The 25,897-nt window shown below is 39.8% G+C and overlaps 1 protein-coding gene across 3 annotated transcripts; it reads right to left on the reverse strand.

Moving 5' to 3' along the window:
• Positions 1-49: 49 nt before the first annotated feature.
• Positions 50-25,897, reverse strand: LOC139723615 (uncharacterized). 3 transcript variants are annotated; one of them, XM_071634844.1, is made up of 4 exons: positions 24,829-25,897; positions 1,609-1,819; positions 1,232-1,319; positions 50-772 (listed from the first exon to the last, which is right to left on the reverse strand). In XM_071634844.1, exons 1-4 carry the CDS (start codon positions 25,811-25,813, stop codon positions 554-556), a joined length of 1,503 nt encoding a protein of 500 aa, XP_071490945.1. In that variant the 5' UTR covers positions 25,814-25,897; the 3' UTR covers positions 50-553. The 3 variants fall into 3 exon arrangements, 2 of the variants coding, with proteins under 2 accessions (XP_071490945.1, XP_071490944.1); XR_011710375.1 differs by lacking the exons at positions 50-772; positions 24,829-25,897 and adding an exon at positions 2,280-5,027 and having other exon boundaries at positions 1,208-1,319; XM_071634843.1 differs by lacking the exons at positions 50-772; positions 1,232-1,319; positions 24,829-25,897 and adding an exon at positions 2,280-5,027 and having other exon boundaries at positions 1,582-1,819.

Consider the following 25,897-nt stretch of genomic DNA (forward strand, 5'->3'; position numbering starts at 1 on the left):
GACCTTGTAATGGCCAGGCCACACTGAGCTGCTGCGACGTGACCCAACGCAGCTGGACGGTTTGCCTGTCTGACGCAACGGCAGACAACTGCGAGAGAACATGTTCTATCGTCTGCACCGAGGTCCAACGCGACAAAACTGCATTGCAACGAGGGAAAACTGCCATGTCACACTGAAACAATGGCATGGAAACGTCCAGTTGCATTGCGTCGCATGAAACCGCTTAGTGTGGCCCGGCCTTAACATGTCATTTTCAGGTCCCTATTGCTGTTGCTTTTGCAAAATGAATGAGATGACAAACTCTGACGCCACACCAATTGAAACCTGAGGCCTACATGTTTATTGCTGAGGTTGCAACCATTCTACCTACAGTCCAGTATGTAAGCAAAAAGTATCAACAGTCACTGCTCCTGGAAATAAAAATTCTGTGCAGTGTATGCTTGCTCGATATGAGCGTGTTATGGCAGATGGTCTAGCAGCCTGCAAATGCAAGAAATAAAATGTTGGAAGAATTTGTTCTTTTCAGTATAGTACAGTGCACCACTTGTCCAATTTACTCCAGTCCATATTTTCCTGATAAGGTTGACAGCACTGTTTGATCAAATTCATACAAAAATTTTCTGCCAACAGGATGCATAACTGGTACTGGCAGCTTTCCCACTATGTCTGACTTCGGATGAGCAGCCTCTGGCTCCGGCGAGAAGCTGTATAAACCGTCGGTTGTACGTTTGAGGAATTTGACTTGTACGACATCACCTCTAACAGCAGTTATCTGTAAAAATCAATCACAAAATCAAGTACAATGTAAATTATACAGGTAAGAAATGCAATACAGAGGAACCTCTTTGCAACGAGGTCCTTGGACCATGAAAATTACCTTGTTATATAGGTTTCTCATTACATCAGGGTAAAAAGCAAAAAACAAAGAAGAGCTGAGACCAACAAAATTACCTTGTTATAAGAGGGATTTGTTATATCCGACCTCTTTATAATGAGGTTCCACTGTACCACTTGGTGATGTCTCAGATAACGGGTAAATCTACTGCAAAGGTACATAGTTTATCCACATGATGTGAAACACAAGTACAATGCATATGTGTACAGCTTGGTACAGCAAGTATCAGTTTACTTTCCTCAATGCTCTGACTTGTTTTTCTTGAAATACCGAATGTTTAAAATTACAATCAGAGAAGAGTAAGAGAATACCCACAAACCAAGCCAGCAAACTTACCAATGCCATGTAAACCAATCCTTTGGTACTATCCGTCTTCTTGCCACATACTTCAAAACGCACTGCAACATAGGTATTAACTTTGTACCTGTAATGCATAAAGAAAAAAAAAAGAAAATATCCCAAGATTAATATTGCAAATGAATTTACTTAGATCTTATGATAGAAGACATGAAATAAATATTTTAAATGGGACATTTCTGAAATATTCAGATCAATAAATGTTAGTGTTGATGAAGAGCTTTAAATTTCAAGATGAATATTATTGTACAGCACATTCAACCAATATCCATTTCTTGTTTTTACCTGTTGTGATAAACATAGATACTTTCATACGCCTTCAGGCCAAATATTTCCCAACATGATAGATGTTTTACCTCTCACTATCATCAGAGCTCTGTGGTTCTGTCATGTTCATAGTATCAGGGGGATCATCTCTATGTGCTGTGGCAGGCGTACCGGCACCATGTAAGACAACAGCTGTGGGGGGTTCTAGTGTTTCTGTGACATCATCTGGGACAACAGCTGTGAGAACGTCACTGGTTGGGTCAGCTGGGGCTGCAGTGGTATTTGCTCTCAGTCTCATACCTGTGAGGGATGACATTACATGGGTTTGTAGTGAATGACATGTTGCTTATAAAATATGAGATAGCTGTAGGTGTTCTTTAAACTCCCAAATGGAATTTTCAGGTGACAGGATCTCTTTGAGAATCTGTTCCCTAAATGTATAGATGGGATTGACATGATTTAATCTCTGCAAGAGTCAAATCTGAATCAAACTGCAGTAATTTCTAGCCTCAAATGAGACCATGGTCAGGGTGATTTAAGTAATCATCATGCAAATATCTTCATGAAACATTCTAGGCCCATATGCTGAAACTTACAAAAAAAAAAATGTGACATATAGATAAAACAATTGTAGATACTGTATACTGGGATTCATTATGCAACCTAGGAAAACATGACAATCTCATCTGCTAATAACATTTTTAGTGATGTAGATGTATATATTTTTTTAAAGTTTCAGAATACTGGCCCTGGCCCCTACCTCACTTATTTGCAGCTCTCAGGTCCACCTTCTTCCAGTTCTCGACATAGGTATTGTTTCTGCAGTTTCCATGGCCAAGTAGACAGGTGTCACACACACAAGTTAAATTTCGAGTTGAAATTACTCCACTCTCCACGGTCTTAACACAGTGTAGCTTTCTTGAACCTTTCACCAACTTTGTAGATCTGTTTTCCCTGTCTCTATTAACCTCTGCATGTGAAACAAAGAATGATGTGCGCAGAAATTTCTTGCAACATTGGCCGCCTTCGCTTTGCTTGTCTAGATGCTTCTTGGAAAACTCATACAGCGCTTTTGCATCACTGATTACTACCTTGCGAGTTAGAACTGCTGTTGACGCTTGAGATTTCACGACCGCACCCTCTCCATCGCTCGGGCCCTTACCATGTCTGCTTCCGAAGTAGTTGTGGATGACTGGGAGGCCAAAATCTTCTGTGAAGTAACTCACATCTGAGAAAGGTCCTTTCGATTTGTATTGGCTAGCACAACCATCGGAGTATCTGTACATAACTTTGATATTCAGCCCTCTCTTTTCTGCTAGGTGTTTACAGACTTTTGCTTGCATGGCATGCACTAAATGATAATCATGCCGAAGGTCATCACTGATTACAATGCAAGATTCTTGCACAACTTCACGGCAAGTCTCGCACCTGTAGTAGTTCACCATTGGGTGCAAAGTAGCTGAATTTTGGGCATAGTATGCAGTTTGCACTTCTCTCTGGAAACCGCATTTGTAATTTTCTGAGAAATCTACAATGCTCAGCACTGCTCCTTCTGGTAGGTTTGTCTTCAGTTTTGAGAACTGCTGTTGCTGCCAGTCTTTATTGAACAGATGTACAGCAATGTCATTGGCTTCATCCTTAAGCTGCTTTATGAGATCAGCTACAGTGCCCTTCTCGGTGACAAGCGAACGCTTCTTCACTTCTTTTGTCTTGTTTGATTTGGTGTGACAGGTATGGTTGACCATTTTCCAAACTTTCCATTCAACTTCCTCATGTGGCTCTTTGTCATGAAATATATCGTCCAGTTTGTGGATACCACAGTTGCCACACTTTCTTTCCAAACAGGTTGGCCTATGAAATGCTGATGCACTTGGCTTTGGACAGAGAGTTGCATTAGCAACGTCATACACTGTTCTCAATTTCACGTTGGCTAGTACCTCCAATTTTAGTTGCAGATTTTCGCAGTATTCGCAAAGACAGCCATGATATTTTGCCTGTCTCTTGGTGCTTACATGTTTAGGTCTGAGTGCATAGAAACTGGAAGAGCACACTTGTTGATCTGGATAGGTCTTGTTGTATTGTTCATGTAAAATGGCAATGGAGGTATCAATAATGCGTCTAGGCTTTCTGGTTTTTTTGCTTACAAGTCGCTTGTCTGGCATTTCTGACGAGTTAACTTCATAAAACTCATGAACCTGCTTTACGGTTTCCAAGTTGACCTTTGGCCTTCCTTGCTTTGACAATTTCTTGTTTATCAATTTCTTGTTTACACCAAACCGCTTACAGGCCTGTCTTTGCAGACGGTATTTTTTCATGAGGTGAAGCGTCGATGCTAGAATTTTCCGACTTTTCTTTTCTTCTTTGAGCCTTGATGACAGTCCTTTAGTGACTACCTCTTCAAGATTAGGCTGTCTCCTCGCTGTTTTGGTAAGTTTTACACCTGCTCCTGTAAAGGCTGCTTGTTTTGTAGGAGAAGCTTTGTTAAGAATGTCAACAACAGTACCAACAAAGTGTGATGTCTTGCTGGGTAAAGCATGTAATGCCCTTTTCAAGCTCTGTCGTCTAGCTGCGTTTGATCGTACATCGTTCCCTTCAGCATCTTTAAATTCTTTCATTTGGCGTTTTCTTGCCTCTATGTCTCCATCTCTTTCATGCAGTTGGAGTTGCCTTTCTCTCTCTCTTATCTCCGCTTCCATTGCCCTGAGGTGCTCCTCGTCAGCTTTTAATTTCTTTTCTCTTTCCTGTAAGATGACATCTTTTTCACATTGCCGCTTCTGTGCGTATAATTCTCTTCTCCTCGCTTTAACTGCTTCATGTCTTTCGACTGAGTATGCTTCACGCTGCTTCCGTTTTTTGTTTCTTTCATACCCTTTTTTTTTTATCAGCTTGTTTCCTCGTCACAGGAATGTGTGGCTTGTTCTTGTTCTCTTCCCTTTCTTTTTTCTTTTTCTCAGCAAATCTTCGCTGGCGGATTCTACTTTTCTCATTGTACTTCTTCTTTTTCTCTAGCCACTCTTCAGCTTCTTCTCTTTCCTCTGATTTGAGGTTTCTTTTTCTTAAAGTCTTTTCGGCCAATGCCATGTTTAGGCGGTACATCTGGCTGTACAACTTTCCACTTTGTTGCACTTTTTGGTATTTTTGGGGGTGATTTTGCTTCAGTTTATGTCTCCAACTTGTACTGGCACTTCTACTTTTTCTCTTTGTCTGACTGGCCCCACTTGATTGACCACTATCCTCTCGATTTTGGCATCGAATGCGGAGAGCAAAGGGCAGTTTGATTTTTTTTTTTAGTTTCTTTCACTTTGCTTTTGCACGGTGACCTTTTGCCTTTGCGTGGTGACCTTTTTGCTTCGCCTCTGCAGGCCACCCCTCTCTCTTTGAATTGGCGAGCCATCTTCAATAGTGAACCCTGTTAAATGAAAAAGAATTGACTTCATAAATCGTAATATGGTTTAAAGCATAATTTAAAAAAATATCAGGTGTGAAACAGAAATTTCAAAAAAGAGGAAACACTTGTCTGAGGGAGCGGCAAAAAAAAAAAAAAAAAAAAATCCCAGACTCAAAATCCGCGGAGAAATCTCATCCCTGTAAATATGGTAAATGAATAGTTAAATAAAAATGAAGTATAAAGGGATTGGTAGTGGTTATGATTTCATATTAAATTTGTTTAAGTGTTAATGAAGTGTTCTAGAAATAACCCTAAACTTTTGGTATCATAACATAATTTCAGCTATATATGTTTCCAGACAAAAATGTTCAAGTGTTTATAAAGAAAAGTGTTCAGTACATTTTCAGTGTCTGTAAAATTTATCAAAAGTGCTGGCAAATTCTGGAAAATTAAGCTAAAAAAATCAAGGGGGATAACCCCCTCCCATGAGGGGGTGGGCATTGGCGGCGGAAGCAAAAAAAATTTAGGGGGGGGGGGGGGGACGCGGCGGAAAAAAATTTGACAAGCAAAAAAAAAAAGGTTATCAACCAAAATTAAGAGGGGGATCCAGGAAAAAAAAATTGCCCCCGATTGTTGTCTGTTGGGGGGGTCCAAAAAAAAAAAAATTTTATCACCCAAAAAAATTTTTATCACCCAAAAAAATTTGGGGGGGGGGGGGGGGGACGCAACCCCCCCCCCCCCCCCCCCCCCCCGCTTCCGCCGCCTATGGGGGTGGGTAAGGTAACACCACACCGGATCACTGCCTATGCAACCAAGAGTTAATTTCTGGACATTTAAAACTTCATGGTAGTCTCAAATATATTATCCTCTTAGGAATGCATCTATAATTGATTCCCAAACCCGGTACTTAAAAAAAAAAATGGAAAATGTAGACCAGCATAAACTAAAGTTTTAGTGTCTATTCTCCATTTCACTTTCACCCAAACTTGCTTAGAATATTACACTTATCTTATTCAAAATCTTTGAAATGGTTAGGCCTACCTAATCAGAATTTATTAGATAGAGTACACTACTTGGGAAATATTTAGTAACAAAGTTCTTCATAAAACCACTACCCCAGCCAGGGAACTGGACACCACGCCTGCCATCTTCCAACCCCAGAGTTCAGGGGATGATTCTGTGACTGAATGGGTCATATAGCTATGTTTCCAGCTGCTAAATTTGCCACTTTTTGACCAAGTATCCCTCTTGAAATCCACTTAAAAACACAAATATTATTTCTGAATCTCCTATGACACTTTGATGGTCAGATTTATCATTTTCAAGTGCAGAAAATTACCGCCAATATCGCAAGTTAAGACTTGAAAATACGAACTCACATACACAATACACCATTTAACACATGTGGGACTGACGCGGCACGACGCATAAGGGACACTGCACTTCAAGGCGTCCCCATCGTCATGCTAACGTTGGGTGTACAGTGCTCCACAAATGACTAGTATTACGGCAATCTAAGCATAATATTGGATATGAAACGATACGGTATTTGCAAGTAGTAATTGCGACAGGTGTTGCTTGCAAAATTATGCCGCTACAATGAAAGACGGAGTGTTTTCATCGTCAATACTCGTACTTCGTTAGCGGGGACACGGTGAATATGGTTTCCCATTAACAGCAACATTGCATGTGTGAAGGTTTCACCACCGAGCACAAAACTGTCCCGATATTTTACGCTTTTCGTAATAATCGAAACAATAAAAATTCATAATTATAATGTTTAAAATCTACAGAAAATCGTGCTTATATTACTTTTGAGAGCTCGATGATGATTCCGGCGTAATTTGCAGTGAAAGTGCCACCGACGTTAGGGAGGGACACAGAGTACACATCGTGGTTTGTAGCGCGCTGAAAATATCTATTTTGATCGAGCCTGAGATATGACGTAGATCGGGCCTGAGATATGACGTAGGGTACATTTCGTTCATGAATTTAATTGGGAGTGTGCTTGGCGGAGTAATAAACTCATGACCGACGTTAGGATATCGAAGGGACACAATATGAACGCATCATCCAAGAAACTCAAGAAATTACGATGTATTGTACTTATTATCGTACAAAAAAAATGTGATGAAAATTACATTTTCGTTCATTAATGCTAAAAAATGAAATATTTGCCGGCAAAAAAACATGTTTTTGCTTAGTAATATTTCACCAAAGCAATACCTATCATACGTGAGGACGGGGACACCAACGCTTACGTCGTGAGGCTAAAAGTCCAATATTTTGGAAAGCAAATTAGCACCCGATTTGTGGAAAAGTTGCATAGCATTTTAAACAATAGTTGATAGACATTACTTCCAATAAAAATAAATAAAAAAAGGACTTTTAAATACACAAACAATGTATTAAAATTTAATGTAAAAAATGTCACGCCGACATTAGGAAAAACCTAATGCAACAACCATACTTCTTGCTCGTGGCAAGCCAATTATAATTTTTTTCCGTGCCCCAAAACTTGTATACGGACATTATGAAACACAGTGCACACATACTACCTAAGGAAACTCAAATTAGTAGCATTGTAGTGAATAAAACATTGATATAAATGCAGGGACACCAAACCCAGCCAATGGGTTCCTATTTTATGGAAATAGCCATATGGATATGCTAGATTTTTTTTCTCGACAATCTACGCTGTGTTCGATTTGTTTTGACCTCTTTAGGTTTCTTGATTTTCTTCTCCCAGACGTTCTACATGTTACATCGTCGTAGCATCTTTAAATCCCTTTCTTATCTTTTTCCAACTCTGACAAAAAGTTTATTGACTTGATTGATTATCTTGATTCCTAACTGGATGTTCTTAAGCACGCCCAGCCACTACCAGTTGTTTGGGGCATCCCAGAAATCTCTCTTCTGTGATCAATGTAATTCTTGGCAGAGCCACCTTTCTTATACCTTTGAAGATCTCCCATTAACACCCCGACCACAGAACACATAATGGTAACACACTATGGATGACTTTCATGAAGAAATCTTTGTTATAGTGCACATTTGCATTGTTTTCATCATCGTCTGTTGCTGCATGGACGGATATTCCTTCTCTAATTTTGCAGCAAGGTACTGAAAATGCATTTTGAAAGAAGATGGGATCGCATCATAATAGTCACTTTCAGTTAACCTGGCTGTGTCAGTTTTGTCAGTTATGTCATGTACTGTAGAATCATCGTCTATCTCATCAGACACCACTCTGAAATCGTAATCATGCTGGCTAAGATGATCTATTGCATCACTTATCTTCCTTACTTATTATCATTTATATGAATGAGTAGCTTTCTAAAGCGCAAAGGGTCCATTAGAGAAATCATCTTTCATTACATTTCTCCTTTCTTTTAGAGGCCATTTATCTTGTTGGAAGTATTCTCTGAAAATGGGGACATTACAAATACATTGCAGTACTTCATTATCATAAAACCAACAGATATTTGCTCTGTTCTTTATTCCATCTGTATCATGACAATCCTTGAGTGAACTGTCGCGTCCAAAAGGATTTTTCTTTAGGGGCTTTTGAAAAACCCCAATTTTTGCGTGGCCTGATTTTTCATTCCATTCCTCTTCTACAATATGGATGTATATGTGACCCTGCACCTCAAAACAAACAAAAAGTCGCCAGACATGAATTTTTAGTTAAGACCATAATCTGAAAGAGCAGACTTTAAGCTTTAAAATGATGTATAACTCAAATCAAATGGACTCTCCTAACCTATCTAAATATTGGAAAGAAAGCACAAACTCCGGAAAAGTGTGAACTGAGAAAAGAGGCTCTGATGTGCAGTGTCTATTCAAGCGATTAATCTTTACCAAACCGTGCTGGCTGTGCGATGAATGGGACAAAAAACAGGAAGTAAACCACCAGAGTAACAACAATGAAGGGATTATCAAATTAAACTGAAATTAAGCATGCCTCATTAACACATTCTGTCCATAATTAATACTAACTTTCAAAGCAGTAGCACTATCCTTCCAGAAGTTATTAGAGTTGAAAGTGAAGAAGGTGGACAAGGTTTTTCAGAAATGAAAAAGGGATTCTAAAGACACACCTAATCACACTCCTTCTACCAAAACTGTTCGAGATAAACTGCTAAAAAAACACACTTTCATGCTCGTTTTATGATACCAAATTGTAGCATAATGTAAAAGAAGACCCGCTCTTTCACAAAATATGAAAAAGTCAAGTTCGGCTAGGTTGACCCATTTCACTTATTTTCAGTCCTCACGCAAAATCAGTGTGTGCGACTTTATGTTCGTTTTGAGGTGCACGGTCACATATGCTAGATTTTTTTCGACAATCTATGCTGTGTTAGATTTGTTTTGACCTCGTTAGGTTTCTTGATTTTCTTCGCCCAGACGTTCTACATGTTGCATCGTCGTAGCATCTTTGAATCCCTTTCTTATTTTTCTCCAAATCTGACAGAAATTCATTGACTCGATTGATCGTCTTGGCTCCTAACTGGATGTTCTTAAGCACGCCCATCCTCTTTTCTGCATTACCAATTGTTTGGGGCATCCCAGAAATCTCTCTTTTGTGATCAACGTAATTCTTGGCAGAACCACCTTTTTTGTACCTTTGCGGATCACCCATTAACACCCCTGACCACAGAACACATGATGGTAACATATACTGTGGACGATTTTCATCAAAAATTATTGTTATAGCGCACATTTGCATTGTTTGCGTCATCGTCTGTTGCTGCATTGAAGGATATTTCCTTCTCTATTTTTGCAACAAGGTTCTGATAGTACGTTTTAGAAAAGGATGGTATGGCATCAAAATAGTCACGTTCATTAATCTGGCAGTGTCGATTTTGTCAGTTACATTATACTGTAGAATCGTTGTCTATCTCATCAGACACCACTCTGAAATCGTAATCATGCTTGCCGAGATGATCTATTGCATGGCGTATCTTCCTTTGATGACTCACACAGAATTTGGTTTTCCTTGTTGAGAGCAAAATAACATTGTGTCCATTGCATGAAGACAAGTGAGTTGCCTCCAGCAACCACAGCTCTGTGTGTACTGCCCACTACAACTCAGTCCGAGTAGCTAACCGCAGCCGAAAGTGTATGTTCCATCTCGCGGCAATTATAGTTCTATGCCGTTGCTGTTGTAACCATAATATTTAGCGTTTTGTGATATGATATAAAAAGGTCACTGGGTACTTGACCTTCTATTTCAGGCCTGTCTCATGTACCAGGCATGGAAATCTTTTAAATGTTGTCAAGAACCGCCTCTGACTTTAACACCTTTTCTCCAGCTTCTTGTTTCAAGAAAGGGAAGTGTTTTGGACATTGTTGTTTACTCTTGAGACAGCTATTTCTGAGTGCAAGGTACTTGTCAAGTGTAAGAGAGCCTGGTCTATCATGCCACATACATCGTACATCGTATTACTAATTTGTTTCCATCTACTATCTTTCTTGCACTTCAAATAATCTATCAGAATGAATAACAGGACATCGGCCTCTAAATATCTTCTAACCTTTTATTTCAAAAAGAATCCATCTGTAATAAAACTGGAGCTAAACTCATAGTCTTTACATAATCCTTCCTTGCTTGAGTCAGAGGGGTTTTAGATTGTCAACCTGTTTGATAGAATCTTCCACAACATACATATGTCGCAGGTTTTGTACTAACCTGGCCAAGTTTGGGTTTTATTTACTCAACAGGAGATTTTGTAACAATCAAAAACATGACAACATAAAACTGCAATTACAGTTAAAGGAAAGGGTTTATTTGACTTAGTCCAATGACGTTGACCAAGTCTCAGTTATAATCAAAATAGGAACGGAAACAAAGGTGTGTTCACACAATTTGTGAAATAACCGGAAAAAGCGTATCTCTGTTTCTCGAGACGCAGCTCGAGGGAATGATGCAAAAGCACTGCTGAACACGCAGTAAGCTCTAGAGCTTGTATGCACATAACATTCAGGTCCATGTCAGGTTCATCTTCAAACAGCTTCTCAAAAAGAACATCTTTGTTCTGTAGAACAGCTGGTAAGATGGTTGGTGAGAAGACGGGAGGCATCCTCATGCAACTGGGTTTGCAGATGGTGGAGTGTGGGGTTCAGTTCAAGTATTCTGGATTCCCAGAGCACCTTGGCTCCAGTGCGCGCCTTCTGGTCTTTGGTTGGGAATGCTTGGGAGTACCTAGTGTAATGGTCGGTCACAACAAGGACGTTGCGAGTGTTTGAGCGGTCAGGCTCAAGGGATACAAAATCGATGCGCACGAGTTCCATGGGTGACTTTGTGAGCACGCTCACCAGCGGGGCAGCTTTCACCTGGTGTTTCTTCCGACAAATGCACCGAGGACAGTTTGAACATTTCTTCTCGACGTCAGCTCCCATCCTGGCCCAGTAGAAACAATGGCGAAGGAGGTCAAAGGTTTTGGTCAAAACCAAGATGCCCCATGTCATCATGTAATTGCATCATGGCTAGTTCGCGGTGGGTGGCAAGGAGGACAAGCTGCATGTCATGCTTATTACCAGTCAACTCACACTTCTCGTACAGGACGCCTTCTTGAAGGACTATGCTTTTCTTGTGTCTGTAAAGAAGCTTTGACTCCTCAGGGGCATGTTCTAACTCGTCTTGTGTCAGCTCTCTGTCCGCTAACAGGGCCGTCTGGATCAGTTGGATAGACTTGTCAGCTTGTTGGAAGTTATGCCAATCACTCCTTCATGGGACACTTGTCTGAGTACCTGTTTGTCAATTCCAATACCGTCGAAATTTCCAGCAAGTACCACGTGCGCAGCATCCTTTTGGGCCAGACGCTTAACAAATTCATTGAATGGCTTTTGATCATGCCGAAAGACTTCTTTAAGTTTTTTCTCTCTCAGTCCCGTGGATGGGTCTAGCATGCTTCTGCCCAATGTGATGCTTAACCATGTCATGGCTGTAAGTGACTTCTGCTATGAACTTTTCATCCATTGTAAGCGTGGCAGTGATGGCACAATCTTTAAATTTGCAGTAGAGATCTGCGTGCAAAATCGACCTTCCGCTGTGAAAAATTTGCTCTGCTGTGCTCACTCTGTGGCGTTGGATCATAAAGACGCAGTAGGGATTCGATTATTTTGTTCCTTTGCTAAAAGGTTCATGCCACTGACCCTTCTGGATGTACCTTGTCTTTACACTTTTACACATTTCCGTCCACTGTTCTTCTGTTATGCGGAAGTTTGCATTTTTCTGAATACGAAACTCCCTAACTACATTATTGCCCATCTCTTCTCCTATGCAGGGACCTATGGTTTCCTTGTCAATTGGTACATCTTTCATGAAGGATCCCATAGGTGTTCTATATCCTGGTCTGCCTGTGAGGATGGCGTGTCAGCGCTTAGGTTAGCATCATTCTCATCATATTTATTGATACCTTCATCCTCAGTATTAATCGACATGTTGCCTCCTGCCCCATCACCATCATCCTTATAATTTGCGTCCTTGTGGGATTCTGTCGTCTGAGATTCACTGGTACTGTAGTCCTCAGTCTTCATCGACACATTGCATCCTGCTCCATCACCATCATTCTTATTATTCGTGTCTACATGGGAGTCTGTTGTATCAGATTCACTGGGACCTTCAACCATATATTGTTTGTGTTCTGCACATTGTTTACAAGGTATTTATAAAAAGAACTTGTTTGATTTCTGTTATAATGTTCAGAAATGAGAAGTATGGAAATAAATGAATTGAATTGAACCTCAGTGTTCCTCAACACATCGCATCCTGCACCATCACCATCATTCTTATTATTTGTGTCTTTGTTGGATTCTGTCGTATCACATTTACTGGTACAGTCAACCTCAGTCTTCATGCAAATTGAAGATATTAATTTTGTCCCCGCGAGTTCTCAGTAAAAACTAGATAGACGACTAATTATTGAAAATCAAAATAGAAATTCAGGCTTTCAGGACAGACAAAAGCGAAAAAATAGCTACAACTTACAAATCATTATCATGCAGGCGTTCTGGATTAACTCCAACGGGTACATCTCGTGTTATTCACCACTTGACCGTCCTCCAACAATCTCGGCGGCAGCTCGTGCAGGAAAGTAAGTGGCATTCTTGGCTCCTCCATCGGTATTTCCCTAGCCGCGGCTGCAGTAGCGTCGGGGTCGAATTCCCCAATCTCCCCGTCGTCCTCCTCACGGTTCTCGTCCTCCCAAATCCCATCAAACTCAAAGTCACCTCCTTCTCCACTGTCTTCCGTCGTATTATCTCCATCCCCTGGATCATCATCTTCGGCAGATTTTTCGAAGTCCATATAGAAGACTGGCTTGCTCGATGTCCGTTTCCATCCTGACGTAGTTGTAAATTATGTGGCAATTTCAGAAAATTAAAGACGCGTTGAAATATGCTTGTCGGTGCGATGCCAGTATAGTATGTGTAGACTAGAAGTAGGCCGGTGGGCGCGTTTTTCTTCTAAGTTATGCTACTTTTTTTTTTCCAACAATATATCTACGCTGTGTTCGATTTGTTTTGACCTCTTATAGGTTTCTTGATTTTCTTCGCCCAGACGTTACATCGTCGTAGCATCTTTGAATCCCTTTCCTATCTTTTTCCAACTCTGACAGAAATTCATAGACTCGATTGACCGTCTTGGTTCCTAACTGGATGTTCTAGCACGCCCATCCTCTTTCCTGCATTACCAATTGTTCAGGGCATCCCAGAAATCTCTCTTCTGTGATCAATGTAATTCTTGGCAGAACCACCTTTCCTGTACCTTTGAAGATCACCCATTAAAACCCCTGACCACAGGACACATGATGGTAATATACTGTGGACGACTTTCATCAAGAAATCTTTGTTATAGTGCACATTTGCATTGTTTGCGTCATCATATGTTTACTGCTTGGATTGATATTTCCTTCTTTAATTTTGCAACAAGGTTCTGAAAATATGTTTTAGAACGTGATGGGATGGCATCAAATTAGTCACCTTCAATTATTCTGGCAGTGTCGATTTTGTCAGTTACATCATGTACTCTAGAATCAGTGTCTATCTCATCAGACACCACTCTGAAATAGTAATCATGCTTTCTGAGATAATCTATTACATCATGTATCTTCCTTTATAAATTATCATTTGTATGAATGAGTAGCTTTCTGAGGGCAAAGAGTCCATTAGAGAGATCAACTTTCATAACATTTCTTGTTTCATTTAGAGGTCATTTATCTTGTTGGAAGTATTCTCTGAAAATAGGAACATTGCAAATACACTGCAGTACTTCATTAAACCAACAGATATTTGCTCTGTTCTCCATTCCCCGTATACCATTACAATCCTTGAGAGAACTGTTGCGTCCAAAAGGATTTTTCTTTGGGGGATTCTGAAAAACCCCAATTTTTGCTTGGCTTAATTTTTTAGTTCATTCCACTTCTATACACGTGTAGTTAAAGTCAGATATTATTCAACAATCTACACTGTGTTTGATTTGTCTTGACCTCTTTAGGTTTCTTGATTTTCTTCACCAAAACGTTCTACAGGTTACGTCGTCGTAGCATCTTTGAATCCCTTTCTTATCTTTTTCCAACTCTGACAGAAATTTATTGACTCAATTGATCATCCTGGTTCCTATTTAAGTGGATGTTCTTATGCACACCCATCCTCTGTTCCGCATTACCAATTTGTTTGGGGCATCAAAGAAATAGATCTCTCTTATGTGATCTACGTAATTCTTGGCAGAACCATCTTTCTTATACCTTTGAAGATCACCCATTAACACCCCTGACCACAGGACACATGATGGTAACATACTGTGGATGACTTTCATCAGGAAATCTTTGTTATAGTGCACATTTGCATTGTTTGCGTCATTGTCTGTTGCTGCATGGACGGATATTTCCTTCTCTTATTTTGCAACAAAGTATTGAAAATGCATTTGAAAGGGGATGGGATCAAAATAGTCACTTTCAGTTAAACCTGGCTGTGTCAGTTTTGTCAGTTACGTCATGTACGTTGTACTGTAGAATTGTTGTCTGTCTCATCAGATACCACTCTAAAATCATAATCATGCTTGCGGAGATGATCTATTACATCGTGTATTTTCCTTTGATGACTTGTGCAGAATTTGGTTTTCCTTGTTGAGAGCAGGATAACATTGTGTCCATTGCACGATTGAAAGAACAACCAAATAAACTTTGAAAAAAAAACCCTCACTGTTTCTTGTTTTATGTAACACCTACCCAAAACGTTCCATGTTATTTTATGTTATGAACAAGAAAGAAGGTTTGTTCAGCAAGAGACGTCCCAGCAAAAACCACTATTGCATCCTGACGGCTTAATGCATATGGCACCCTGGATTCTTCTTTTAGTCTTGTAAGAATCAGGAACGATCAATTAACTCATTCAAATCCTCGTCTATCATTAAACAAACCTTGCCCTGTGTCAGTTGATATGATTTGCGAGATCTGAGATTAAGAAAGTGCTAATTTTTAATAAGCGCTATACTACATACATAGTATGCTAGTGTGCTGTCCATCAATATGTATGACTGCATGCACACTACAAACACACACGTTTTTACATTTAATACCGTCGGTATGTAGTGTGCCGGGTTCTCGGCTTGCTTGTTTAATGGAGAAGTCACATGGATCCAAAATTTGAAAACTGAACAGTTGACGAGGGAGGTGGCCACTCCCATGTTGGACACATTAACAGCGTTGCGGGGTCAACTTATGGGCAAGATCCGACTCACCCCTTCCACCGCACTTCCCCAAAACATGGCAATCCATAACAGTTGTTTTTTTTCCCCTTGCTCTTCAAAGTTTTTAACAGATAATTCATATGCTCTCTCAAATATCTCAAATTGGAGACTACTAATATTATCATTTGTATGTCTGAGTAACTTTATGAGGGCAAATAGTCATTAAAGAGATCATCTTTTATTACATTCTTTGTTTCTTTTAGAGGCCATTTATCTTGTTGGAAGTATTCTCTGAAAATAGGAACATTGCGAGTACACTACAGCACATCATTAGACCAACATTTATTTGCTCTGTTCTCCATTCTCCGTGTATCATGACAATCCTTGAGAGAACTATCGTGTCTAATAAAAGGATTTTTCTTTGGGGGCTTTTGAAAAACCCCAAATTTTGCATGACCTGATTTTTTATTCCATTCCTCTTCTATGGTTATGTTAGATTTTTTTTTTTCAGCAATCCAGCTGTGTTCAATTTGTTTTGACCTCATTAGGTTTTTTTATTTTCTTCACCCAGACGTTCTACACGTTACATGGTTGTAGAATCTTTGAATCCCTTTCATATCTCTTTCCAAGTCTGACAGAAATTTATAGACTCGATTGATCGTCTTGGTTCCTAACTGGATGTTCTTAAGCACGCCCATCCTCTGTTCCGCATTACCAATTGTTCAGGGCATCCCAGAAATCTCTCTTTTGTGATCAGTGTAATTATTGGCAGAGCCACCTTTCTTGTACCGTTCAAGATACCCCATTAACACCCCGACCACAGGACACATGATAGTAACATACTATGGATGACTTTCATTAAGAAATCTTAGTTAAAGTTGTTTTTGTCATCGTCTGTTGCTGCATGGACGGATATTCCTTCTTTAATTTTGCAACAAGGTACTAAAAGTGTTTTGAGGAACATTGCAAATACACTGCAGTACTTCATTATTAAAACCAACAGGTATTTGCTCTGTTCTCCATTCCTCGTATACCATTGCAATCCTTGAGAGAACTGTTGCGTGCGAAAGGATTTTTCTTTGGGGGCTTCTGAAAAACCCCAATTTTTGCGTGGCTTGATTTTTTAGTTCATTCCACTTCTATACACGTGTAGTTAAAGTCAGATATTATTCAACAATCTACACTGTGTTCGATTTGTTTAGACCTCTTTTAGGTTTCTTGATTTTCTTCGCCAACATGTTACATCGTCGTAGCATCTTTAAATCCCTTTCTCATCTTTTTCCAACTCTGACAGAAATTCATCGAGTCGATTGATCGCCTTGATTCCTTACTGGATGTTCTTAAGCAGGCCCATCCTCTTTTCTGCATTACCAATTGTTCGGGGTATCCCAGAAATCTCTCTTTTGTGATCAACGTAATTCTTGGCAGAACCACCTCTCCTGTACCTTTGAAGATCTCCCATTAAATCCTGACCACAAGACACGTGATGGTAACATACTGTGGACATAATAGTAATCTTTGGTTTGCTCATCATCTGTTCCTGCATGGATGGATATTTCCTTCTCTGATTTTGCAGCGAGGTTCTGAAAGTTCATTTTAAAAGGGGAATGGATTGGATCAAAATAGTCACTTTTAGTTAATCTGACAGTGTCGATTTTGTCATTTACGTCATGTACGTACTGTAGTGTCATCTATCTCATCAGACACCACTCTGAAATCGCAGTCTTGCTTGCGGAGACTATTTATTGCATCGCGTATCTTTCTTTAGTGGCTCATGCAGAATTTGGTTTCCCTTGGTGAGAGCAGATTAATATTGTGTCCATTGCATGGAGACAAGTGAGTTGGCTTCATGGCTTTATGGCTTCATGTCCCTTTTTCCGCAAGCTACAAATTTGTAGCCTTCAACTGGTCAAGATGGAAATGAGTGTCAAATGCAGCAGGGATATGTGGCCAACAGGCCACACCTGCAAAGGTTATGTCCGGTGCTAGTCTAGAAGATGGGGCTGTGGACGCACTAGCCTCAGCAGGACGCTGTGATTTATTTGTCCTATCCTTCTGAGTAGCAGGCACAGATGTGTCAGCTGTGGCTGGTGTAGTCTCTGCAGCATCATCCTGCTTGGCAACAGAAGCACATTCACCCTGGGCAGCTGCACTATTGGGATGAATACTCCCACTGGCGGAGGGGCATAGTGAGAGTATGAGCGGGGCCAGGTTGGTCCTCCATCCTGCCCAGAAGGAGAAACCTGTCCAACTCCCAATGCAAGAGCTTGTCCATCAACCAAGCTAATGCTCGCCAATGCAACAAGGCTGCCGGAGTGTTTCCTGAACTGATTATAGGGTTGGCTGGCCGATTCTTGCACATTCCAGAGAAGAGTCCATCCATCTCTCTCAGCAAATGATTGAGAATCTCCCACATGCAGTTTTCAAGGGATTCTTTGTCCAGTAGTTGGAGGAGATACTCCATATTCCCTGATCCTGTAAGGGTTTGGGCTAGGAAATGTAAACATCCAACCTGCTGGAGCATTACTCCCTGTGAAATGGTATCTTCCTTTTCCCAGAACTGGAACACGCTGGCATGTAAATGTTTCATACCTGGCAGAACCAGGCATGAAAGTCTTTTCAATGCTTACAAGAACCCGTCCATGTCTTAGCAAATTTTCTCCATTGATGAAAAAAAAAAAATAACAATAACATAAAATAAAATAAGATTAAGAAAGAATAGTGTTCCACATATTGTTATTACAAGTAACTCTGAAGTGAGCTTACTCTGAGTGCCAGGCACTCCTCAGGTGTAAGTGAGCCTGGTCTATTCTGCCACGTGTTACCCATTTGTTTCTATAATGTTTTAGCTTTTGTACTCTTCAAATGATTTATTACAATGAAAAACAGGACATCCACTCTATCTTTTAATCTTCTAGTGCAAAAACAATCTATATGTTCTAAACTTGAGCTAACTGTATAGTCTTAAATAATCCTTCCTTCAATCAGAGGGGTTTGGGATATTTCGACCTGTTCAAGATGCGCTTTTAGATCATACTTTTTTTCAGTGGAGATTCTACTTCCTATCACCAGCTAATTCATGCTGTCTCAACTCAACCACCATGAGATCCCACAAATATGAGTAATCCTTGTCTTCTGGGATTTGAGATGCAATCCAGGTCTTGGCTGCCTTCAAGTAGAACTTGAATCGAGGATCTCCTTTCTTTACACTTCCTTGAACTTGAACCGAAGATCTCCTTTCTCTATACACCTCCTTTCTTTGCCTTCTTCACAGTTGCTTGAGGTCGCTGTGTATTTGCATTGCGATCAAGTACAGTTAGTTGTGACGTAGCTAGCATTCCCGGGTAATGGAAATGAAGTCTCTTCGGACAATATTTCAAGTAAAGGCTATGATAAGCCTCAATGGCACTGGTATGGCATGCTTGGGTGAGCTGCTTCAAGTCTTTGACAAGTTGCTAGTCAAAGATGACCTCTTGAATAGCCTTGTGAGACTTGGATCCTGGTGTGATCCATTTTGTTCGATTAGACTGCTCTTGGGTCAGTGGGGCATGACCACATTCGTGGAATTTGTCAGCAGATGTCCAGGTGTGCACATTGCAGACATGGTGCATTATAGAGACTGGATCATTTCCACCAACTTCACCTCATCCCCTCCACAATTCTGACACGACCACCAGATATGATTGGATGTTGCTTTTATCCATGGACCAAGCTCCTTACAGTCTCTCTGTTTTGATTTGTTGGTTTAATAGCTTCTTGGTGATCAATTTTGAAAGATGCCAGACATCGAATTGATGCTGGATGTTGGGGAACTCTTCCTTCATCACTTTCCGGACTCCAACATGCCGATCTGTGGCAGCAACCTCCAACTGTACCCCATTATTCAGCAACTCATTGAGAGTCCTCTTGTACCCGACCTTTTCCATTGCCACTGAGCTGGTAGTGTCCCTGACCTGCGCCAAGGCCATCACAACAGTCTCTTGGGGTTGGCATATTGATCATCGTGTATGTACATTATTTTGCATTAAACCCTGAGGAGTCACACCTCCCATCCCCACAGATGGTGACAGGCACTCCCTGCACTACCTCCTGTTCAGCTTTGATAGATGATTCAAAGAAAGTGTTAATGGTGGGAAAGAGAATGTTGAATATATCCGTGTGACTTGTATGAGAGATGAACTGAAGATTGAGGAGGCTGGAAAAGAAACAGGTCCTCGTATGTTGAGCCGCCGCTGAAAAGGAGAGAGGCTGATGCCAGCAAGTTTCCAATGGATTTTTTTTTTCAGTTGACATGGATATTGATTGCTTTTGTGATATCACCTTGGTTTACACATGGAACTAAGTTGTACAGTGTATTATCATCACTCTGCCTGTTTGTGTGTGAGTGTGTGTGTGTGTGTGTGAATATGAATTTTGTGATATGAAATTGAACAAAATTTGAATAAAGAATTAAGAAAAAGTGTTTATTATTATTATCTTATTTTCACAAGATAATGTGTGATGCCTCCTTTTAATAACTCTTTATGTGCCATGGTGAAAACCCCCTGTATGCCACATTCTGAGACACCAGCATTGTCATGCTTTGAGAAAACATTCTGTTTTTCAAATCGTTACTTCTATAGATTTCTGTTAAACTGGACACATAGCAAAGTTGTAGAGAAAATTTCAAGCTTTGCTTTGATGTAAATTGTATGACAAATCTATGATTGTTTCCCTTTCAAATGACTTTTAGCTAAATTACTGTATAAAAGGTATTAATGACTTATTGGCTATTTCCATAAAATAGGACCTCAATGTGTGACATAGGGGTCAAATTCTAGATTCATTTATTAATTCATCAAAATATTATTTTTTATTTCCTATATAGCTTAATTTTTGGAAAATAACAAAATTCTCACCATTTTGTACAATTCATCAAAGTGGGGCTGGTCCAAAACATGCACGCTCCTAACAGATTTCACGTGTAAGGGGGACACCAAACCCAAGGTGTTTATGTGTCAGACTGGTTTCAAGAGGTATACATTTCTATTTTTTTTTCTGTTTTCATGTCTGTTTTTGATGCCATTTCACATTGAACAACTTTTTGTTTGGATCATTTCAATACAAAAAAATAAAAAATCTCAACAGCTTACCCATTATACTGTAAAATTTGAAATTTTGAGACATATGGTAGAAGAAACTCTGTGGACATAACAATTCTTGCCACTCTTAAGAATAATTTAATCTCAAACACAATATATGAAGCACTGAATCTTCTTCTTAAACAATTGCATGCAAAAATACACAACAAATGTTTATTGCCCGAAAATGTCATTCTAATTTCACGCGTAAGGGGGACACCAAAAAATGGTGTCCCCCTTACATAGTGACCACAAGCTCGAAATGGTGATTACAAGTGAGTAATAAGTATCATTCATGTTTAGTTTAAACTTACACTCTACTCATTGAGATACACTTTCAACAATAGAAACACTCTTCCTTACTCAAAGTCAGATAAAAGTCCTGATTTTTATTGCCCGAAGATGTAATTCTAATTTCACGCGTAAGGGGGACACCAAAAATGGTGTCCCCCTTACATAGTGACCACAAGCCCAAAATGGTGATAACAAGTGAGTGATAAGTATCATGTTTAGTTTAAACTTACATTCTACTCATTGAGATACACTTTCAACAATAGAAACACTCTCAAAGTCACCTACAATGAGGTTCCAAACTTCTGGGAGGACACCAAATATATAAATCTTCAAATTCTCAAAATTGTCAAATTCTTAAATTCAAATTCTGAAAAATCTCAATATTGTCAATTCTTAAATTTAAATTCTGAAAAAAATCTCAATATTGTCCATTCTTAAATTCAAATTCTTAAAAATCTCAAAAATCTAAGATCTGGGTCATTCCATGGGGTTGGGGCAAAAAGGAGACTAAACTCGCCAGGTGCACAAGATGGCAGCTACGACATGGGCATACTCTCACTTCCAGCTCCCCATGCACTCCCTTTAATGAACTCTTAAATTTACCAACAATGTACAAACTACATAAAAATTGCCTTAACACCCAATGTTCCACATTACTCATTCTTACCAGGAACCTATGAAGTGTCTACCAAAGACGAAAGGAGGCCTCCAAGCATCACATATTGTTTTATTTTGCTCAGCCTGCAGTACTCCATAGAATTCAACACAAACTATGCATGTGCTGTTTCCACATTTGTTCAATTGAATTTACGTACCTTTTCAGTATGATTTTGTTTGAATTCTAATTTATAGCTTCTTACGAAAAAGTTGTTATTCCTTATAGTTTCTCACTAACAAGTTGTTTTACAAGTTGTGTTGAGGCTGAAGGTTTACATTTCCCACCTGACGACAGCACGCATGCTGTTCTGTGAATGTTTACAGACCATTTAGTGAACTTTCACGGAAGATCCTGGATGTAAACTGCCTCATACTAATCAAGGAAGGGATCGAAACGAGCACGATGCCTATCTCCACAACATTAATAGGGCACTTTAGAAATGAGGTAGATTCTTTCTGATAAGAAAATTGAACTTGTAACATTTCTCAAAGAGAAACAGTCAGGGTTGGGTTCAATTTCATTTTTCATGTGATTAATTACTTTTTCAAATTCGATTGCAATTACTGTAATTGTGTGCAAATGAAAGGGAAAATATTTAATTCAGGAAAATCCAAAAATAATTGGAAGTAACTAAAAATGTAATTGAACCAACCCTGGAAGTAACTTCAAAATATGGCAAATTATACATTTAAACAAATTTATTATTAGTTCAAGGCAAAGTGCTGGTCGTGGGGCAACTGTTCTTGCCACAATTTAAAGGTACTGGGTAAGAGTGATTCTACCCTCCTAAACTCTTACCCAGTACCTTTGATTCACAATTATGAGACACTTATGCAGTGGAACCTTGTTAACATAACTTGTAAAAGCAAGGGGAGGGGGACCTTGTAATGGCCAGGCCACACTGTGCTGCTGCGACGTGAACCAACGCAGCTGGACGGTTTGCCTGTCTGACGCAACGGCAGACAACTGCGAGAGAACATGTTCTATCGTCTGCACCGAGGTCCAACGCGACAAAACTGCATGGCAACGAGGGAAAACTGCCATGTCACACTGAAACAATGGCATGGAAACGTCCAGTTGCATTGCGTCGCATGAAACCGCTTAGTGTGGCCCGGCCTTAACATGTCATTTTCAGGTCCCTATTGCTGTTGCTTTTGCAAAATGAATGAGATGACAAACTCTGACGCCACACCAATTGAAACCTGAGGCCTACACGTTTATTGCTGAGGTTGCAACCATTCTACCTACAGTCCAGTATGTAAGCAAAAAGTATCAACAGTCACTGCTCCTGGAAATAAAAATTCTGTGCAGTGTATGCTTGCTCGATATGAGCGTGTTATGGCAGATGGTCTAGCAGCCTGCAAATGCAAGAAATAAAATGTTGGAAGAATTTGTTCTTTTCAGTATAGTACAGTGCACCACTTGTCCAATTTACTCCAGTCCATATTTTCCTGATAAGGTTGACAGCACTGTTTGATCAAATTCATACAAAAATTTTCTGCCAACAGGATGCATAACTGGTACTGGCAGCTTTCCCTCTATGTCTGACTTCGGATGAGCAGCCTCTGGCTCCGGCGAGAAGCTGTATAAACCGTCGGTTGTACGTTTCAGGAATTTGACTTGTACGACATCACCTCTAACAGCAGTTATCTGTAAAAATCAATCACAAAATCAAGTACAATGTAAATTATACAGGTAAGAAATGCAATACAGAGGAACCTCTTTGCAACGAGGTCCTTGGACCATGAAAATTACCTTGTTATATAGGTTTCTCATTACATCAGGGTAAAAAGCAAAAAACAAAGAAGAGCTGGGACCAACAAAATTACCTTGTTATAAGAGGGATTTGTTATATCCGACCTCTTTATAATGAGGTTCCACTGTACCACTTGGTGATGTCTCAGATAACGGGTAAATCTACTGCAAAGGTACATAGTTTATCCACATGATGTGAAACACAAGTACAATGCATATGTGTACAGCTTGGTACAGCAAGTATCAGTTTACTTTCCTCAATGCTCTGACTTGTTTTTCTTGAAATACCGAATGTTTAAAATTACAATCAGAGAAGAGTAAGAGAATACCCACAAACCAAGCCAGCAAACTTACCAATGCCATGTAAACCAATCCTTTGGTACTATCCGTCTTCTTGCCACATACTTCAAAACGCACTGCAACATAGGTATTAACTTTGTACCTGTAATGCATAAAGAAAAAAAAAAGAAAATATCCCAAGATTAATATTGCAAATGAATTTACTTAGATCTTATGATAGAAGACATGAAATGAATATTTTAAATGGGACATTTCTGAAATATTCAGATCAATAAATGTTAGTGTTGATGAAGAGCTTTAAATTTCAAGATGAATATTATTGTACAGCACATTCAACAAATATCCATTTCTTGTTTTTACCTGTTGTGATAAACATAGATACTTTCATACGCCTTCAGGCCAAATATTTCCCAACATGATAGATGTTTTACCTCTCACTATCATCAGAGCTCTGTGGTTCTGTCATGTTCATAGTATCAGGGGGATCATCTCTATGTGCTGTGGCAGGCGTACCGGCACCATGTAAGACAACAGCTGTGGGGGGTTCTAGTGTTTCTGTGACATCATCTGGGACAACAGCTGTGAGAACGTCACTGGTTGGGTCAGCTGGGGCTGCAGTGGTATTTTGCTCTCAGTCTCATACCTGTGAGGGATGACATTACATGGGTTTGTAGTGAATGACATGTTGCTTATAAAATATGAGATAGCTGTAAGTGTTCTTTAAACTCCCAAATGGAATTTTCAGGTGACAGGATCTCTTTGAGAATCTGTTCCCTAAATGTATAGATGGGATTGACATGATTTAATCTCTGCAAGAGTCAAATCTGAATCAAACTGCAGTAATTTCTAGCCTCAAATGAGACCATGGTCAGGGTGATTTAAGTAATCATCATGCAAATATCTTCATGAAACATTCTAGGCCCATATGCTGAAACTTACAAAAAAAAATGTGACATATAGATAAAACAATTGTAGATACTGTATACTGGGATTCATTATGCAACCTAGGAAAACATGACAATCTCATCTGCTAATAACATTTTTAGTGATGTAGATGTATATATTTTTTTAAAGTTTCAGAATACTGGCCCTGGCCCCTACCTCGCTTATTTGCAGCTCTCAGGTCCACCTTCTTCCAGTTCTCGACATAGGTATTGTTTCTGCAGTTTCCATGGCCAAGTAGACAGGTGTCACACACACAAGTTAAATTTCGAGTTGAAATTACTCCACTCTCCACGGTCTTAACACAGTGTAGCTTTCTTGAACCTTTCACCAACTTTGTAGATCTGTTTTCCCTGTCTCTATTAACCTCTGCATGTGAAACAAAGAATGATGTGCGCAGAAATTTCTTGCAACATTGGCCGCCTTCGCTTTGCTTGTCTAGATGCTTCTTGGAAAACTCATACAGCACTTTTGCATCACTGATTACTACCTTGCGAGTTAGAACTGCTGTTGACGCTTGAGATTTCACGACCGCACCCTCTCCATCGCTCGGGCCCTTACCATGTCTGCTGCCGAAGTAGTTGTGGATGACTGGGAAGCCAAAATCTTCTGTGAAGTAACTCACATCTGAGAAAGGTCCTTTCGATTTGTATTGGCTAGCACAACCATCGGAGTATCTGTACATAACTTTGATATTCAGCCCTCTCTTTTCTGCTAGGTGTTTACAGACTTTTGCTTGCATGGCATGCACTAAATGATAATCATGCCGAAGGTCATCACTGATTACAATGCAAGATTCTTGCACAACTTCACGGCAAGTCTCGCACCTGTAGTAGTTCACCATTGGGTGCAAAGTAGCTGAATTTTGGGCATAGTATGCAGTTTGCACTTCTCTCTGGAAACCGCATTTGTAATTTTCTGAGAAATCTACAATGCTCAGCACTGCTCCTTCTGGTAGGTTTGTCTTCAGTTTTGAGAACTGCTGTTGCTGCCAGTCTTTATTGAACAGATGTACAGCAGTGTCATTGGCTTCATCCTTAAGCTGCTTTATGAGATCAGCTACAGTGCCCTTCTCGGTGACAAGCGAACGCTTCTTCACTTCTTTTGTCTTGTTTGATTTGGTGTGACAGGTATGGTTGACCATTTTCCAAACTTTCCATTCAACTTCCTCATGTGGCTCTTTGTCATGAAATATATCGTCCAGTTTGTGGATACCACAGTTGCCACA

Source organism: Diadema antillarum, unplaced genomic scaffold (genome assembly GCF_040938485.1).
Source record: "Diadema antillarum isolate AM-2024a unplaced genomic scaffold, OU_Dant_1.0 scf00000196, whole genome shotgun sequence".
In the NCBI taxonomy this organism is placed as follows: Eukaryota; Metazoa; Echinodermata; class Echinoidea; order Diadematoida; family Diadematidae; genus Diadema; species Diadema antillarum.

Excerpts from the sequence above, each read along its gene's own strand:
- LOC139723615 (XM_071634843.1), bottom strand. The coding sequence starts at position 4,215 with ATGGAAGCGGAGATAAGAGAGAGAGAAAGGCAACTCCAACTGCATGAA.